General features: G+C 40.7%; 1 protein-coding gene across 4 annotated transcripts in view; it reads right to left on the bottom strand.

The window, feature by feature from the left end:
* The window catches only part of LOC148162054 (centriole and centriolar satellite protein OFD1-like), a 46,179-nt gene that overhangs the window by 23,466 nt on the left and 2,316 nt on the right, over positions 1-20,397 (bottom strand). For 3 of the 4 annotated variants that reach the window (XM_088020311.1, XM_088020310.1, XM_088020312.1), the window contains exons 3-8: positions 18,292-18,492; positions 15,587-15,655; positions 15,473-15,500; positions 3,846-3,953; positions 1,945-2,081; positions 1,447-1,620 (exon numbers count right to left, since the gene is read on the bottom strand). In XM_088020311.1, the coding sequence (XP_087876437.1) occupies positions 1,447-1,620; positions 1,945-2,081; positions 3,846-3,953; positions 15,473-15,500; positions 15,587-15,655; positions 18,292-18,492 (717 nt within the window). The remainder of the gene's footprint in view (positions 1-1,446; positions 1,621-1,944; positions 2,082-3,845; positions 3,954-15,472; positions 15,501-15,586; positions 15,656-18,291; positions 18,493-20,397) is intronic. The other variant, XM_088020313.1, reaches the window with a different exon arrangement.

Here is a 20,397-nt window from a genome sequence, read left to right as displayed (position 1 = left end):
GGTTAAGCGACTGCCTTCGGCTCAGGTCATGATCCCGGAGTCCTGGGATTGAGTCCCACATCGGGCTCCCCCTGCTCTGTGGGGAGCCTGCTTCTCCCTCTGCCTCTGCCTGCCACTCCCCCTGCTTGCGCTCACTCTGTCTCTCTATGTCAAATAAATAAATAAAATCTTTAAAATAAATGAATGAATGAATGAATGAATGAGTATTCTGGTCTGGTAACTGATTGGTCTGAATTAGTCACCGATCTTGAGGATGCAGTTGTTCATCTAAACATAATCCAATCATCTAAAAGACAGTGCTTCCCACATTTATTTTTACAGGAGCCCAATCACCAGAAATGGTAAACAAAACCGTACAGGGGACGCAACCAGCATGGAACGACTGGGTCTGACCGAGAAGTCCCGAGCGAGAGCTCCCGACGGCAGCAGCTCTGGCCGGACACGGGGAACAGTGGTCCCAATCCAGGCTGGTCAAAGATAGCCCCTTGGGAAAGGAACTGGATTCTCCTACAAGAGTGGACCCCACGCCTCCTGCCACGCCTCAACCTTTCCACCTCCCGTCCAGTCACCCTCCGTGAGAGAAGATCAGATGGCCACCTGACTGACTTCTGCAGGCCTGGACTCCGCTCCTCCGGGTACCTTGAACTTGACACAATGGCAGCACACTGCGTTTTGTTGCCGGTCTTCACGTGACACCTCCGCCTGCAACCCTATCCCGTTGGCCCATGCTTACCCTTCCACCTGTCGGTAGCCCCAGACCTAGTCCTCGAGGCCTCGGACTCTGCCACGGGGCCTTCCCTTCTCCCCTGGGCTAGTAGCCACCCATCTTGCCCTCTGGCTTCCTTCACCACCCCACCGAGCCCCAGTGTCTTCAATTAAACAGGCTGCTTTTCTCAAGCCAAGTCAGCTCTAGAAAGCTCCGCTCCCCAGGTGCCTCCTTCTACCCTGGCTAACCTTACAAAGCTTCCCAAGAACTGGAACAGAACAATCGCCTCCAAGCGCCTGGTCTGGTCTACACCCGTCACAAGCTGCCCCTCTCAGCTGGGCCCTCGACACAGTGCCATCAGTCCTGTCTGTCTCAGAGCGTTCACTGCTCTGCCTCTCCCCCCACGCAACCGTTCCCCAACTGCTGATCCTCTTCTAGAAGCTGCCCCCCTGAACCTCAAATCTGCCCAAGAGGATGGAGCTTATTCAGCGTGAGTTTCTCACAATCCCCACACGGACGTTCGCACTCACAGCTCTTTCCTTCCAGCCGTTTCGGAGGAACGAAGCCTGCGTATCCTTTTCAAGGCCGATGCTTCCATTTGCGCTCTTGACCCCAGTCCCTAGTGCTCCTGCAGCGCTCTGTCGTGTCTAGCCAACTGTCCCAACCCAGTCTCAGACCTTGAGCCAATCTACTAAGAGCTGCAGGAAACAGACACCCGGTAAATAACTGTAAAATGTTACCTCTTGGTGCTTTTGAATTCTCTCAAGAGCCATCTTTTCCTGAGAAATGAGGGCTTCAGATTTTGCTTGACAAGCTCGCTCCAATTCGTTCCGGAACTCAGCTAACTCCCTCTCAGCCTTTCTCTTCTCTTCCATTTTAACTTTTGCTATTTCGGTATCTTTAAAATACTTCAACTGCCAATTGAGTACAAATAACTATAAATACCAATAACTATACTAAAGAAATAACTTCTCTCTTGATGGCTAGGTTTAACACTAATGCTCTACTTAAATATATTTAGTTTAACTCATCTTTAGTTTCATCTCATTCACTGTACCTGTAGCATTCATTCAAAAGGCACAAAAAATGACATCAATTAGAAAGAAAAATCACATGTGCAATAGTTTATCACATTCATTAATAAAGTGTCTCCATTTTTTCCCCTTATACCTAACATTAAGGCATCAAAAGATAAGCACCAATATCACTCTTGCTAACAGCAACAAGATACAACTTACCTTTTGACACATTTCTGCCCGAAGCTGCTGTTCTATTTCTCTCTTATATTCATTTAACTTTATTTCTAAAGATTCTAACTTGGGACGCTGAGGGTAAGCATCCGCAAACTGATCATCAATGAGCTGAAGCTTTTCTGCTGTTAAAAAAAAAAAAAAAAAAACAACAACACAGGAAGTTAGAACAGAGAAATGCGGTCAGGTGAGCAAGAGGCTAGAGGTCTGTTCAAAAGCAAAGATTATACTTAGGGGAAAGTGTAGGGATCTCTGCAATTGACTTTGAAACATCAAAAAATTAAGACGGATTAATGGATGGGACAGACAAGTGCTTGAGCAAGTATCACACAAATTTGCTGGGAGTATCTAGGTATACAAGTGTTCAGTGTATAACTGTTTCAACCTTTTTGTACGTTAGAAAATTTTCATCCTCAAATGTCAGGGGCAAAGAAAGCAAAGCGTACAATAGAAGTCAGAAAACACTGGCATCTCTTTCTAGTCCCTAGATGCCAAGGCAGAACGAAGTGGCCTTTGGTTACCGGTGACTCACACGTTCAAAACACTGACTTTAAAATAAACCAAAGATCATGTATTTCAACTCCTCTGCTTTACAGGGAAGGAAAGTGGCCCCTACAGTTTGAGTCCTCGAGGGCTAAGCAACTATGTAATGGTGTAACTGGGACTGAGACCAGGTCCACTGACTATCTCGCATTCTAGTGCTGTCTCCAGTAGACCCACAGCCCTCAAACCAACTGTGGATCAGAATCAACCATGCAGCAACATGCAAATGTGTACCTAGAGGACAATCTCAGCCATGGAGAACACCAACACCCACCAAAAAGAATGCACGTGAAAAAAGGCTGGCAGAAGTACTGGCAGTGTTCATCTCTTTAGAAAATTTTAGACATATTTTCCATTCACTTTTCTGTATTTTCCAAATGCTCTGTAATTGTGCTGTTCAATACAGGACTCTCTAGCCGCATGCGGCCACTGAGTAGATGAAATGTGATCATCTGAATTGAATGTGCTCTAAGTGTAAAAGACACACCAGATTTCAAGGACTGAACACAGAAATTTTATCTAAAATAATCTCATTCATGTTTTTTATACGGATTACATATTGGAATATTTTAGTCATATTGGGTTAAATAAAATATATTAAAACAAATTCACCTGTGGGTTTTTTGTTGTTTTTTACTATGGCCACTAGGCAGTTAGAAATTACATATGTGGCGCATATTATTGGACAGCACTGTTCTAGAATAAGCATGTACCATGTTCCCAATGGAATAAAACCTATGCCAAAATAAATTAAAGGCCTAGTTATACAGTGTAGCTTTTACCAGTTATAGGCTCATCTTCTTAAAGGTTAAAAGCACCATTACTCCTTAAGACTTGGGAAGGGCCACAAAACCGATTAATCACATAATTTTAGAAAACTTGGACTCTACTATCAGTTCTGCCCCAGAATGTTTCCAAGTTGCTCTTCCTCTGGGGACCCGCAATTCCTCAACTATAAACTGAAGTGATACACCACTGACTTGTCTAGTTCTCTGCACTGCAACTCATCTAGGATTTTCTCACTTAGTGGCTGTAAAATAAAGTTAGATGAGACATAGGGAAGAACTTGCCGGTTAAGAGAGGTTGAATGCCACACACAAGGAAGAACGTGGGCCTTTGGATTCCCCCAAGATTTGGAAAGTGCAGCCTTAGCCGTCACAAGGGGAGGGAGCAGTACTGGAGAGCAGTTCTGGTCCCTTCCCACAGTGATTCCAGAGGAAATGAGCACCTCCGCCACCTGCAGGCTGCATCCCTCCCAGTCAAGAACAAGCATGTAATATAGTAAATCAGGTCATTTCTGTCATTTGAAAACAACAATTAAAATTCTGAAAAAAGGCTACAGTTACCAAGAGAGTCTTTGCTAGGAAATGCTGAACTTGTCTGAGTTTCCATATCACAGCTCATTTTGGACTGATGATAGTCTGCCAATTCTCTTAAAAACTGCATGAGAAAACCTAAAAGACACAAAGTGTATAATACAGTTTCACTGCACAAATTTCTTTCATTTAACCATCGCTCAGTCACTGTTTATATAATCTTGGTTTTAAAACATTATCCTTTTTTACACTCTAGATCTTTTAAGAATAATATCTAAGGAAAGGCCTTTGCAAACATGACACAAAACCTAGAAGCAATAAGGATAAATATTTATCACTCTAACAATATAAAAATCAGGAACCTATATGGCATGAAATGAAGTCAAAAGACAAGTGATACACTGGAAAAAAAATATCTGCAGTAATATGGAAACAGAGGACTAATTCTGATAATATCAAAGAGCTCTTACAATTCAGTAAGAAAAAAATGGAAATATGGAACAAGACATGGACAAAATTTACACAAAAAAAGTATAACTGTCAAACGTGAACAAAAGTATAAACAGATGCAAAATAATACAACAGAGAGACTATTTTTCCAGTAAGATTGCTAAGATTAAAAACACAGGCATATGGGACTTCTGGGAAGATGGCAGAATAGGAAGATTCTAAACTTACCTCCTCCCACGGACATACCTAGGTAACAGCCACAGCAGAGCAACTAACCCAGAAAACAAACCCAAAGACTGGCGGAACAGACATCCCACAGTTAATCGCAGAGGGGAGGCCACACTGAAAAGGGTAGGAGGGGCAGACACACAGTTGAGAACCAAACTAACCACCAATTGGAGGGACACCACAAGCACAGAGAAGGGAGAAGAGCAGAACCCAGCCACACCAGGCACCCCAGACAGGGGTGACCTGCACTGAAAAGACGAGTCCCCATATCATTTGGCTTTAAAAACCAGGGGGGCTTAACTTTGTGAGTTTTTACAGTCAGCAGGGCTTCCCTCCAGGTACCTTAATAATCATTGCGCTTAGCTCTGGGAGAGCTGGAGGGCAAAAGGAAACGGAGTGTCCACTCTTAAAGAGCCAGCATAACAACCCCACACAGAAACAGCAAAGAAGCAGCAATTTGAAAAGCTCTTGGGGTATACCTGGAAGGAGATTTATTTACTAATCTTCGAACCTGGGCTGGAGGGGCAGAGATCTTCAGGAGACATCTCCAAAAACAAAAGAGCTGTCAGGAGCCATTTCTCCCCACACCCCCAAGCCTAGATAGCCAGACACTCTGGGAACAGCATGAACACCACCCCCCACCACCACCTACCACCACCTACCTTACTACCACCACCCAGCTCCCATGTTCTCCTGCGCATCTGGCCCATCCAATGCCCAAGTGGCAGGAGTCCCTCCAAAGCAGCTCCTGCCACGATACACCCCATAAGCCACCACTACAGAGTGACTCCTGCCCTGGAGATAGGAGAGGATAACCACACACACCCACTCAACTACAGCCCCAGCAAATGGACTCAGGGCAGACATCTGATCTGCCAGCCCCACCCGCCAACCACCTCTCAGCCCCAGGAAACAGGCTAAGAGCAGGGATCTGGTCTGACTGCTGACAACACCCAACTACAATCCCATGGCAACTCCAGACTGGCCCTTTAAACAGCTAAATGAAATGGAGAAAAGCAATATGCCTGATAAAGAATTCAAAGTAATGGGGACACCTGCGTGGCTCAGTTGGTTAAGTGTCTGACTCCTGATCTCAGCTCAGGTCTTGATCTCAGCGTCGTGAGTTGAGGCCCTGCGTTGGGGTCCATGCTAGGCATGGAGCCTACTTTAAAAAAAAAAAAAAAAAGAATTCAAAGTAATGGTAATAAAGATACTTGATGGACTTGAGAAGAGTGCAGGATCTCAGTGAGACCATCATCAAAGAGAGAGAAAATATAAAAAAGAACCAATCACAGATGAAAGACTCAACAACTGAAATTAAAAATACACTAGAGGGAATCAATAGCAGATTAGAGGAGACAGAAGAACGGATCGGTGAGCTGGAAGCCAGAGTAATGGAAAGTTCCCAAGATGAACACCAAAAAGGAAAAAGAATAATAAATAATGAGAATAGGTTAAGGGAACTCAGCAACACCATCAAGCATAATAACATTTGCATCATAGGGATCCCAGAAGGAGAAGAGAGAAAAAAGGGGGCAAAAAATTTATTTGAAGACATAATAGCTGAAAACATCCTCCATCTGAGGAGGGAAACAGAAATCGAGATGCAGGAGGCACAGAGAGACCGCAACAAAATCAACCTAAGGAGGTCCACACCAAAACACATAATTAAAATGGCAAAAAGTAGTGATAGAGAATTTTAAAAGCAGAAAACAGTTATATACAAAGGAAACCCCAAAAGGCTAGAAGCTGAGTTTTCAGAAATTCTGCAGGCCACAAGGGCATAGCGACATACATTCAAAGTGCTGAAAGGAAAAAAAAATCTGCAACCAAGCATACTCTACCCAGCAAGGCTATCATTCAGAATAGGAGAAGTAAAGAGTTTCCCAGACAAAAGTTAAAGGAGCTCATTACCACTAAACCAGCCCTACAAGAAATGTTAATGGGAGTTCTTTGAATTTTAAGAAAAGGCCATAATCAGGAATAACAAAGTTAGGAGAGGAAAAAATTTCACAGTTATATACAAACATAATAAAAGTAGATTAATCACTTATAAAACCAGCATGGAGATTAAAGTACAAAAGCAGTAAAATCAAATGTATCTGTAAAAATCAGTCAGGAGATTCACAAAATAAAAGGATGTAAAGTATGACATCATAATACATAAAATGAATGGGGGGAGATGAGTAAAAATTTAATGCTTTTAGAATGGGTTCAAATTTAAGCAACCATCAACTTAACATACACAGATGTATGCATAAGATGTTAATATAAGCCTAAATATAACAAATCAAAACCACTGATACACCAAAAATAAGGAGAAAGAAATCTAACAAACTGTGATCACAGAGAGCAAGAAAGGAACAGAGAACAAACATACAACATGTAACAAAATGGCAATAAGTACACACCTATCAATAATTACTTTCAATGTAAATGGACTAAATGCTCCACTCAAAAAACGTAGGGTGACTGGACAAAAAATAAGATCCATCTATGGGGCACCTGAGTGGCTCAGCTGGTTAAGTATCTGACTCTTGGTTTTGGCTCAGGTCATGATTTCATGCATTATGGGATCGGAGCCCCTCACCCAGGCTCCTTGCTCAACAGGGAGTCTGCTTGAAGATGCTCTCATTCTGCCGTCCATTCATATGTGGCTCTCTCTTACTCTCTAAATAAATAAATCTTAAAAAAAAAAAAAAAGCAAGACCCGTCTATATGCTGCCTAAAGGAGAATCACTTCAGACCTAAATATACATATAGACTGAAAGTGAAGGGATGAAAAAAACATTTATCTGGCAAATGGTGGAGCATGCAACTCTTGATCCCTGGGTTGTGAGTTCAAGCTCCACGCTGGGTGTAGAGACTACTTAAAAATAAAATCTTAAAAAAAATAAAAAAAAAAGAACAATGTAAATACTTATGCACCCAACACAATAGCACCCAAATATATAAAACAGCTAATAATAAACACAAAGGAAATAATTGATAGTAATATAATAATAGTAAGGGAGTATAACACTCCACTTACATCAATGGACAGATCATCCAGACAGAAAATCAATAAGGAAATAGTGGCTTTGAAGGACATGCTGGACCAGATGGGGCTAACAGATATATTCAGAAGGTTCCATCTTAAAACAGCAGAATACACACTCTTTTCAAGTGCACATTAAACATTCTCCAAAACAGATCACATGTTAGGCCAACAAGTCTCAAATTCAACAAGACTGAAGTCATATCATGTATCTTTTCCAACCACAACAGTATGCAACTAGAAATCAACGGTAAGAAAAAAATCTGGAAAGTACAAATACATGGAGAAACAAAGGAAAAAGAGACAGACTCTTAAAATCCATAGAACTGATAGTTGCCAGAGGGGAGGTGGGTGGGGCTATGAGTGAAATAGAAGATTAAGAGTATACTTGTTACGATTAGTACTGAGAAATATATAGAACTGTTGAATCATTATACTGTACACCTGAAACTAATATAACACTATATTATACTTGAGTAAAAAATAACCATATACTCTACACAATGGAATACATAGCAATTAATATGAACAAACCAATGCTAAAATAGTATCAATCAATGTCATAATGCTGAGAGAAAGAAGCCACACTCAAGATATATTGTAGGGGGGCGCCTGGGTGGCTCAGTCGTTGGGCATCTGCCTTCGGCTCAGGTCATGGTCCCGGGGTCCTGGGATCGAGCCCCGCATCGGGTTCCCTGCTCGGCGGGGAGTCTGCTTTTCCCTCTGCCCCTCACCCCACCTGTGCTCTCTCTCTTTCTCTGTCCCTCTCTCAAATAAATAAAGTTAAAAAAAAGATATATTGCAGGACTACATGCATATAAAGTGTAAAAACAGGCATTAATAATCTATGGTGCTAGATATCAGAACAGCAGTTAAGACTGGGTAATAGGGAAAGCATAGTGATTGGGAAGGATACAAGGGAGGCTTCTGGGATGCTGGCATTGTTCTATTTCTTGTGGTGGGAGGTATTTCCTGGCTACATTTATTTTTTGATGGTTTCACCAACTATATTTATAATTTCTGCATTTTGTATTATTATACAAATATTTTGATTGAAAAATAGGTATACATACATATATATATATAATGTTCATGACTGCATTGTCCATAATGCTACTGGATTCATCAGTTATGGCATTAAGTTAATCGGGACACATCCATTAAAAAAAAATACAGGAATACCTTAGTGATCCTGCAATTTCAGTTCCAGACCAGTGCAATACAGTATCACAATAAATCAAGTCTAATGAATGTCTCCTAGTACATATAAAAGTCATGTTTCCACTATACTCGAGCCTAAGTGTGCAATAACATTCACTATGTCTAAAACAGCAATGTACATATCTTAATTTAAAAATATTGCTAAAAATTGGGGCGCTTGGGTGGCTCAGTCGTTAAGCGTCTGCCTTCAGCTCAGGTCATGGTCCCAGGGTCCTGGGATCGAGCCCCGCATCAGGCTCCCTGCTCTGCAGGAAGCCTGCTTCTCCCTCTCCCACTTCCCCTGCTTGTGTTCCTCCTCTTGCTGTATCGCTGTCAATAAAATCTTTAAAAAATAATAAAAAATAAAAATAAAAATGCTAGCCATCATTTGGGCTTTCAACCAGTCATACTCTTGCTGGGGGAGGGTCTTGCCTTGGTGTTGATGGCTGATAACTGATCAGGGTGGTGGTTGGTGGAGGTGGGGTGGCTGTGGCCAACAGCAGGACAACAATGAAGTCAGCCACACTCACCCTTCCTTTCACAAGTTCTCTGTAGCACATGATTTACTCAAAATAGAACCTCTTTCAAAATTGGAGTCACTCCGGGGCACCTGAGTAGCTCAGTCAGTTAAGGGTCTGCCTTCGGCTCAGGTCATGATCCCGGGGTCCTGGGATTGAGCCCCGCACCCCGCGTCGGGCTCCCTGCTCTGTGGGGAGTCTGCTTCTCCCTCTCCCTCTGCCTGCTGCTCTGCTTACTTGTGCTCTCTGACAAATAAATAAAATCTTAAAAAAAAAACTGGAGTCAATCCTCTCGAATGCGGGCACTACGTTTATGTAATAATCGAAATCCTTTGTTGTCACTTCAACAACCTTCACCACATCTTCGCCGGGAGATTCCGGCTCAAGAAACCACTTCCTCTGCTCATCCGTAAGAAGCAACTCATTTGTTCAAGTTTGATCCTGAGAATGCTGCAATTCAGTCCCATCTTCAGGCTCCAGTTCTAGTTGTCTTGCTATTTCCACCACATTTGCAGTGACTTCCCCCACTGAACTCTTGAACCTCTTAAAGTCATCCATGAGGGTTGAAGTCAACTTCTTCCACACAGGGGAGTGGGAAACAGACATGCTCGTTCACTTGGGAGGGAATTTTGTCAGGGTTTGTGTGTGCTCAAATGCACATGCCCTTTGACCTCATCATTCCACTTCTGTAAGTTTACACAGCTATCCTTCTAGAAGCCCACAAAGGCTGTACTCTACACACAGATTGCTTCCAATGGCAAAACAATAAAACAATGAAATCTCCAATGGGGGTTAAAAACATTCTTTAAAAAATATTCTGAATATACAGATATATTGGTGAATAAAGCAAATTGCAAAACAGTATAATACGAGCCCATTTATGATTATATGTATGTTTCAATCACACAGACTTTCACATTCATCAACGAAATTCTGGTAGGAGGAACTATTCATTCTAGGTATCCGTGGAAAGGGAGATCAGAGAATAAAGGCAGCGATTTCCACTTTTCTTTCACTTTATACTTTTCTGAATAGTGTGAAACTTTTTTTAAAGCAGGAGTATAAATTTAGCTAGAAGTTTTTAGTTTCTTAAAACAGTTGGAAGGGGGCACCTGGGTAGTTCAGACGGTTAAGCGTCTGCCTTCGGCTCAGGGCATGATCCCAGGGTCCTGGGATCGAGCCCCGCATCGGGCTCCATCGGGCTCCCTGCTCCGCGGGAAGCCTGCTTCTCCCTCTCCCACTCCCCCTGCTTGTGTTCCCGCTCTCGCTGTGTCTCTGTCAAATAAATAAAAATCTTAAAAACAAACAAACAAAAAAAACAGTTGGAAGGATTTAGCTTCTGCACCAGCCAAGTTAAAGGCCTGTTTCTTTTTTCCGTTTTCTGAATATTTTAAAATCTACTGTTTCTCACTTCCTCTAACGTGACCTACACTCTGTTCTTCCATATCCATGGCTTGCAGCTCCTCTTTGGCTCATCCACTGATCTTCTCTTGACCTTCTCTCCCCCCAGGGTTCCTGTTCTCTCCTCCCAACTTCCTGCCCCTGTTATGCTCAGGTGTGTCTGCTTTGCCTTTACAGAAAAGGTAGACCTACTGCAGAAATTTTCTTCAAGATGCTGCAGTAGATAATCTTTCGAGATGTGCTCTTCCCCTCACTCATTCTAGGTGAAGAATGGTCACCTTTTCCCAGTTCTGTAGTACTATTCACAGGCCCCTCATTAGTTCACTACTCCCTTCTCCCCTCCCCATATATACACCCCTCTAAGAAGGGATTCTCTAGTCTCATTTATTCAAGCATTTCTTTACACTGGTACGAACTCATGGGTATTTTATACATTCTATTTCAATTCCTATGTGATTATGTAGTATTTTATATAATCCAATATTTTATTTTGTTGCTCCATGTGTTCTAGCTTTGGCCTTTGGAAGCTCTTTCACAGTGGATTTTTTTTTTTTTTTTTAATTAAGGATTTCCTTTCATCTGGCACTGTAAAAGACTCCAGGCTCATCTTGTACATTCTCTGCCCCAGTCCTGGAATCAGCCATTGCTCCAGGCAGCCTTGGTTCCTATTATTATGGAATGGTATTGGAAACCAAATCTTAAGTGTTCCAAAGTGGGCACTAGGTGTGCTCACGGCTATTGGGGGGTCACTGCTTCTAGGCTCTCTCAGCCTGCAGAACAAGGAAATTTGAATGTTCCACTAACCTGTGTAGAGACATATCTATAAATACTTCCATACATCCTCTGCATCTGTATTAAGTGACAGTTGAGCTTATACTGAGGGCTCCAACAAATCCATTACCACATGGATCATTCTAGCCTCATCATCTTACTGATCTGTGAAATTGCACTCTAACAGTGAGAAACCCAGCTTTCACCCTCTACTATCCATTTAGTTAACTGTTCAGTTCCATCATACATGTACAATGGTTTCCAAATTGTTAACCAGTACCTCCATGAGAAGTAACTGTCACTCCGAATATGGTGCCTATATACAGTTTCATTTGCTTTTAGCCTCACAGTATTCATTTCCAAAGTTGGTCAAGCTCAGTATCTTTTTTCCCCATCCCCTCCAGTGAGGTTATTAGATGGTTTTGTCACATACTGCAGTCCATCCTGGGATCACCTGACCTCCTAAATTTGCTTACATTAAGGTTCACCCTTTGTACTATAAAGTTCTACAGGCTTTGACCAATATCTAGTGCTATATATCCTACCATTACAGTATCGTACAAAATACCTTCATGACCCTGAAGAATTCCTTATGCTTCACCTATTCAACCTCCTACACCCCTTCCCTCCAAATCCCTGGCAACCACCAATCCACTTACCAGCTCTATAGTTTTGCCTTTTTCTTTTTTTTGCAATTTTTTTTTTTTTTAAGACTTTCATAGAGAGAGAGCACAGAGGGGAGGAGCAGAGGGAGAGGGAGAAACAGACTCCCTGCTGAGCAGGGAGCCTGATGCAGGGCTTGATCCCACAACCCTGACATCATGACCTGAGCCAAAACCAAGAGTTGGACGCTTAACCAACTGCACCACCCAGGCGCCCCAGATTTTATTTTTGCATGGATTCACAATTCATTACTTTCAGCCTAATAGTATTCCACTGTCTGGCTGTACCACAGCTTGTTTATCCATTCACCTACTCCAGGACATTTTGGTTGCTCCCAATTTCTGGCAATTATGATAGAGTTGCTATATGTGGATGAAAGTTTTCTAATCAGCTGGGTAAATAGGAGCATCACTGTCAGATGGTATGGTAAGACTATGTTTAGCTTTGTGAGAAGCCAGCCATCTCCCCAAGTGGCTATACCATTTTGCATTCACACTATCAGTGAATGGGAGTTCCTGTTGCTCCACATCCTCACCAACATTTGGGGTTGTAAGTAGTCTGGATTTCTACCATTTTAACAGGGGTATGGGGAGATCTTTGTTGTTTTATTCGCCTTGCCCTAATAACAACTGCCATTGAACATCTTTTTGTAGCTTATTTGCCATCTCTGTATCTTCTTTGGTGACATGTCTGTTCAGATCCTTTACCCATTTTTTAACTGGGTTGTCTCTTTAAGAGTTCTTTGTGTATTTTTGATACAAGTCTTTTAGGAGATGTGCCTTTGCAAATATTTTCTCCCAGTCTGGGGCTCGTCTTTTCATTCTCAATGTCTTTCAGAGCAGATGTTTTTGATTTTAATGAAGTCTAACTGGTCAATTTTTTTCTTTCATATATATGCTTTTAGTGTTTTAGCTCCTCACCAAACCGAAGGTCACATACATGTTTTAATGTTTTCTTACATAAGTTTTATAGTTTCATATTTAAAATTAGATCTACAGTTTATTTTAATTCTTATGTAAGGTATAAGGTCTGTGGCTAGGTTCATTTTTGTGTATGAGTATCCAATTGTTCCAGTACCACATGTGGAAAAGACCATCCTTCCTCCCTTGAACTACCTTCACCCTTTATCAAAAATCAGTTGACTACACAGTTGACCCTTGAACAACAGGGCCTTTATATGGGGGATTTTTTTCAATCCATATAGGGCAGTACTGTTAACGTATTTTCTCTTTGTTTTGATTCTTGACAACACACTCTTCTCTAGCTTACTTTGAGAGTACAGTATATAATACACTTAACACACAAAATATGTGTTGACAGTTTATGTTATCAGTAAGGCTTCCAGTCAGCAGCTGGCTGTTAGTTTTGGGGCAGTCAACAACTCTATGTGGACTGGGACTGTGCGGCGGCCCCGGTGGGGAGGGTCGGAGCCCCTAGCCCCCGTGGTGTCCAAGGGCCAACTGTATTTGTGTAGACTGATTTCTGGGCTTGCTGTTCTATCCCACTGGTATATGTAGCTATTCTTTTACCCATCACAGGTAAGGGTTTTAAGCTCCAGAAAACAAAGAGCCAATGTCCAAACTTTCTGCCCTCATCCAAATGCTCTGCACAGCTTTTTTTTCTCGGCATTATCATCTCTGAAAAGTTAGGGGCGGAAAGGATGGGTAAGTGTAATCTAGGAGAAAAGTACTATGGCCATTCAACAACCCAGAACCCTCAAATACAGAAAGAGTAAGGTAAAACTATAGGTCTCTGTTAGGGCATAAACGGGCACAAAATATCTTCCTACATGTTTTCTGATGTTCTCAATTGGAAGACACGAATTTTTTCAAATTATTTCATTTTAACAATAGCTGTTTTAGTGTCAGCCAAGAGTTCTACCCAAATTTTGTCATGAGGATGCCTGACATGCCTGCTATGCATAGTTTTTCTGAATTTCAGAACTTACACTAGGATGCTGGGTGAAGCTGGTAAGAGCTGTTAACCACATGTCTTTCTGAACCAGAAGCATTTAAACAGTGTGTAAAGGTGAAAAACTATTTTTAAAGATAATGTGAAATACCTCTAATAAGTGGATTATTTCTTAATGTCCCTTTAGGCCCCAAGTTTCCTTCTGAAAGAATAGTTAGGCTACAGATATCCACTATATACCTTAGATCTGTGCCCTGTCCAATGTCATAACCACTATTCACGTATGGCTATTTAAATTTAAGAGTCAGTTCAGTCACACTAGCCACATTTCAAATGTTTAATAGCCACACACGGCTAGTAGATACCATACCCGATAGCACAGACACAGACATCCCCATCGTTACGGGAAATTTACAGTAGACAGTACCGTCTTGGAATACTGAATATAGGATCACTTACCATACTGAAGTTCAGTATGGATGACCCACTTTACAGGCACTCCAGAATGTCTTGTGATCTGATTTACTCATCCTCTGCTAATATTACTCCCAAGAAACTAGGCAATTAAGTCACAGACTAATGGTTGGCAGAAACTAAGTACTCAAATGTCTGCTGAATGCTAAGTTCTAAATGAATGCCCTACTGGGGATGGCAGCAATACTGGCAACAACAAAATCCAGGAGCACACCAACACAAAAGGGCCACTACATAATGTTACGGATGACTTAAAACAGACCCAAAGAATGTGCATTACAGGCAAGTTACCAGCTGAAGTTCATGCTACAAGGTCCATCGTCAAGTCTAGCCCATGGTCTGGCATGTTATGGACTCTATGAAGGTTATTATCAAAGCCAAGACGAAAGCAATTTATCAGGCTCATATAAACACTTAATAAAAAAATACATATGCAGCACTTATTACTGACCAGATACTTCAATTTTTTAAGCAAATATTAATGATCTATAAACTGTACTTGAGGGGGAGAGCTAGGCTACAAAGAAACCTAGCCTTAAAATTGTTAGTTTGTGTGTGCGGAAATGGTCTCAACAGTGGGAACAAAATGTAGCTTTCACATCATTTCTAGGGTTCTATCAACTTCTGTCTATAGCTTTTTGAGTATCTAAGAGCAATTAAGAAAGACTGAAATTTGGGGAAGTGATCTACATTTGTCAAAATGGATGCATTATTCCGTTTATTCAAAGGTAAGGTATTGGGGCGCCTGGCTGGCTCAGTCAGTGGAGCATGTGACTCCTAGATCTCAGGATCACGACTTCAAGCTCCACGTTGGGTGTAGAGATTACTTAAGTAAAAGCTTCTTAAAAAATTAGATAAAAAGGTAAGGTACTGTCACAGCATGGAAACTCAAATTCATATTAAATTCCCTACTCATACCCCTCAGTATTATTACTTTCATAGTTTTACAGGAAAAAGTACATGACAAAAATGTTGCTATTTTCTACAAAGATGAAGGCTCCTACCTTTGTTTTCTTTATCAAATCCTGAAATCTGTTAAAAGAAAATATTTATCTTTATTCAACTGTTCAGTTACAATTAACAGACCAAAGCAGGTTATAAAAACTAAACAATCCTACCAGTGATTTGTAGAGACTGGATTCAGGGTTGATTTTAATGAGTTGTAATAGATCTTGCATAGTAAATACCTTAAGGAAAAGAAAAGTTAAAAAAAAAAATGAGATATTTTTTACATCAATGTTTAAAGCTAAAGGACATTTCTGAAGACTAAGAGTCACGCTTCAGATTAAATTACAAACTATTATAACCATGCTAATATAAAATTGAAGCACTTTCTTATACTATTGATAACAAACATATTAAAGTCACAAGGATAAAGTATTTTTCTTGATCACATAATTAACCTCCAAATATTTCACAATGAAGATAATTGGTCTAATAGGTCTAAATGGTTAATGCCTTATAGATTACAAACACTCAAATAGCTGATGAACCAGTGAAGACATGTCTGAATTCCAGAGTCTTTCAACTGCAATAGTTTTTAAAGTACTATTGCTTCAAAATATAAATGAACTGAAGGTTTACTGCCTTTACCACAACGAATAACTAAATCATACCTAAAATAGTCTTAAACATTTTCGGTGGCCTTTTTTTTTTTTTTTAAGATTTTATCTATTTATTAGAGAGAGCAAGCAGGGAAAGGGGCAGAGGGAGAAGCAGACTCCCACTGAGCAGGGAGCCCGAGTGGGGTGAGGGGGAATCCCGGGACTCCAGAATCATGAGCTGAGCCGAAGGCAGATGCCTAACCAACTGAGCCACCCAGGCGCCCCGTGGGCGGCTATTCTTATTTCTACGACAATATTTGTCATTTACTAGACCTACCCTGAGAACGTGGATAGGCTTTCAAGTGGTTTTCCTTTATAGAAAATATTCTGTACAGCACTTTAGAGTAGAAACCTTTAAGTATGTGAACTGTATTAACTACTGCTTCAACCACTATGTTATTGACTGTTACTCATCCAAAAAGTTACATTATGAAACATGATTGGAAACTTCAGGGTATCTGGCTGGCTCAGTCGGTAGAACACGTGACTCTTGATCTTGAGGTCATGAGTTCAAGCCCACGTTGGGCTTAGAGCTTACTTTAAACAAACAAACAACAGCAGCAAAATTTAAAGAGTGACGGACCAAACAAGAACTCCTAATGTTGATAAATAAAATTTGGTTGTTAATAAATACAGCATATTTGAATTTTTCAAATACTAACATTGTTCTTATTTTCTTAAAACATCCGAGTATGAAACTTTTAGTCAATTATAGACAAGATAAAGAATAAAAATAGAGAGGGGCGCCTGGGTGGCTCAGTTGGTTAAACAACTGCCTTCGGCTCAGGTCATGATCTCAGGGTCCTGGGATCGAGCCCTGCATGGGGCTCCCTGCTCAGCGGGAAGCCTGCTTCTCCCTTTCCCACTCCCCTTGTTGTGTTCCCTCTCTCACTGCCTCTCTCTGTCAAATAAATAAATAAAATCTTTAAAAAAAAAAAAAAAAGAATAAAAATAGAGAGACAACACCAAGAGTTAAACTATGGACTTTAGGGGCACCTGGGTGGCTCAGGTGGTTAAGCAACTGCCTTCAGCTCAGGTCATGGTCCTGGGGGCCTGGGATCGAGCCCCATTTCGGGCTCTCTGCTGAGCAGGGAGTCTGCTTCTCCCCCTGCCCCTTTCCCTGTTCCTGCTCTCTCTCGCTCTCAAATAAATCTTTTAAAAAATAAATAAAAATAAACCACGGACTTCAGGTGATAAGATGGGACAATGTAGATTCTATGGCAAAAATGTATATAATAGGGGCACCTGGGTGGCTCAGTCAGTTAAGTGTCTGACTCTTGATTTTGGCTCCCAGGGCCGTGATATCGAGTCCTACTGTGGGCTCCACAATGGGCACGGAGCCTGCTAAAGATTCTCTCTTTTCCTCTTTCTGCCCCTCCCCGCCTCCCTCTTTCAAAAAAAAAAAAAAAAAAAAAGTCACGTACGTAACAAAAAATGTTGCTAGGAGGGGAGGCTGTGCATGTGTGAGAGCAGGGAGCATATGGGATATCCTCCTTTCTGCTCAATTTTGATCTGAACCTCAACTGCTCTAAAAAATTAAGTCTATTAAAAAAAATAGGCAAAGTCTGCTGTATCAGTCTTTAAAATAATCAAGTGTGACTAGATTTCTCCAACATTACTGTTAAACATAAATTAGAAAATTGGTAAAAACAGGTGTTTTAGTATTTGAGAATGTCATAGACTTTTAAAAACTATTGTATCCCTCACTTCTCTTGTGTAATCCTAAAGAATAGAAATCTCTGAAGAGACTTTAACATGGTAAGAACATATTTTAGAGATCTAGATTTACCGCCCTGCACTGATATTTACAAATCATGTGACCTTGAGCAAAGTACTTCACCTCTCCAGAGACTGGTTCCTCATCATCTGCAGTGTGCCTAATACAGTGACAATCTTACAATAGACATTCAACATAAAAGGCAACTGTGAGTCTTAGCAGACTACACAGAATGGGAGGATAATTCTAGCTCCAAAACAGTGATTCTACACATCACAATTTTACCAAAAACTAATCGAGAGTCCAAGGAATTGATAACAATAAACAATCAACTTCAGTACTTCCCCTTCGTTACGTGATAGAACATATGATGTGAATTCAAAGATGAATGAGAAACGGACCTCGCTAGCCAAGGAATACTCCACTATTATGCAGCACTTACTGTTATCTCAGAAAAAAGCTATTAATAGAAAATTCAAAAAGAGAAAAGGAAAGACTTTACCTTTTCTTTGGCCAAACCACTTTCTGGAAAGAAAACAGAGAGTGAATACTCGTAGCCACATCTTTGTAAGTGATCTGCCACTAGAGAGTTAGAAGCGCCTATTAAGAGGGCACTCCCTTCCACTGAAATGGACCGGGGCTGCAGTTCTCCACTCAACACAGGGTGCATCAATTCGTGAATCAGCTGGTTTCGGAGCTGTGTCTAGCTCAAAAACACAAACAAAAATAACCAAGAAAGAAAAAAATTTTCAGCAGGATTGTTTCACTGGAGATATACAGATTTGTCACATGAATTAGCATCCTTATTTCCAGAATGGTTCTGGATCCGTGACCAAAAGTTAGGAACCATTCCCTAGATAACCCTGTGACACAAGTAGCCTACTGAGTTTTGGAAAAAGAAACTCGTTTTCACCAACTTCCAAGTTAACTTGTGGATAGCCAGAATGCATGTATACTTTAACTTCACTTCCCCAGGAGCCCTTCAGCAGCTTTTCACCAGGGTATCGAGTGCAGGAGACAATTCTGCCCCCTGCTCACCTCTCTGTGGACTATTGAAGGATATGAAAATATTGGACATACTGATCAAAACAAAATTGGGTTCCCAAAAGGGAAATCACATATGCAAGAGAGAAATCGGTAAACCCAAAAACATATTAAGATGTACTTTTGCATACAGTATTTACATCTCAAGACATTGAAGTATAATAATTTTCTCACATTTTATAAGTGAGAAATTACAGTTCAAAGTGGGTCATTTTCTCAAGGTTACAACACTAGCATTATTCATCTGGGTTTTAACAAAATTCCCTAAATTACTCAGACTACCGGGTATTTGTTCTAGTCTATTTTGCATATCATCTGGAAACATACAACTGGGCTGAGCTTAAGACTGCACTGCCTAGATTCATGGGGTTCAGCAGTAAATGATATCTAATGAATTCATACTAACAGAATACAAGCAAGAGAAACGAATGGAGTTCTTGTTATACTTCTTTCTTCTATCCTTTAGCTCAAGAGTAGAACAGTATATAATTACCAGTATAGACCAGGCCTTAGTATACGTCTAAAGTCCCAAGTTAAAAAAAAAAAAAAGACATTTACAAACAGAATATGCATGTCCTGCCTCATCTAGTACAGTTCAGTAACTGAAATAAAACAAGAGATATGACAGCATTCTCCACCAGTAAAATTTAGAGGTGATTTAATTAAATTTGTAACTACTAAAGAATATATTTAAATCCAGCTTAATAAAATGCCTTAGGGTGTCTTGCAAACAAATACTGAAACAGGATAAGATTTAGAGGAGTGACAGAAGCAGGAAGGAAAATAAAGGTAGAAAAAAAAGCAAAGGACCTTACAGATGAATCCCCAGCTCGACAAACACAAAAAGCAAGCCATCCAGCACTTGCTGGAAGGAATGCCACAACTGGCTGGGGGCTCTGCAGCAGCCAATGTAAAAAAATAAGGGAAATCCATTCAGAATTAATGTTCCTAAAACAGAAATAAGTACAATTATTGTGGGTGGGGAGGGGAACTGGGAGAGAAGAGACTTGTGCATCCAAAGCACAACTCTCTCAGACATTAAGAGTAGACTCAAAATAAGGAAAAAGACTTGATAAACTCCATTTAATAGATACTGGACTTTGTACTGCACCAGAAATTCTTTTCAAACACCCAAACAGAATGTTAATTAGGCCATTAAAAAAGTCAATGAATTTTAAAAATTAAAACTCACTCAGGCCATCGTCACCGAACTGAGAAAACAAAAATTAGCTCCAACTTAGTAAGTAAAAATCTGTCTTGCCACTGGTAAGGCTGGAATAACAGAATTGAAGAGCCAGCCGCAAAAGGAAACAATATTTCTCCAGAAGATACACATTTGTAAAGTGAACAAAACTAGCAAAATCCTGATACCACACCCAAACAAGGGCAGCTTAAGAAGGATAAGGATACATCAGTATCATTTGTGACTACAAATGAAACACTCTCAAATCTAATTCAGAAGACAGTAAAAGAAAATACGCCATGGCCAGGAATCCAAGGACCATTCCACATTAGAAAGCATATTAATGCATTATACACTACAATTAATTCCAAGCGAGTTAAA

The sequence above is a fragment of the Eumetopias jubatus genome, unplaced genomic scaffold, assembly GCF_037043125.1.
Source record: "Eumetopias jubatus isolate StellerSeaLion01/CBP00866 unplaced genomic scaffold, mEumJub1_p1.0 scaffold_23, whole genome shotgun sequence".
NCBI lineage: Eukaryota > Metazoa > Chordata > Mammalia > Carnivora > Otariidae > Eumetopias > Eumetopias jubatus.
Note: the sequence above shows the minus strand (reverse complement) of the source record. Positions and strands in the feature narration are given on the sequence as shown.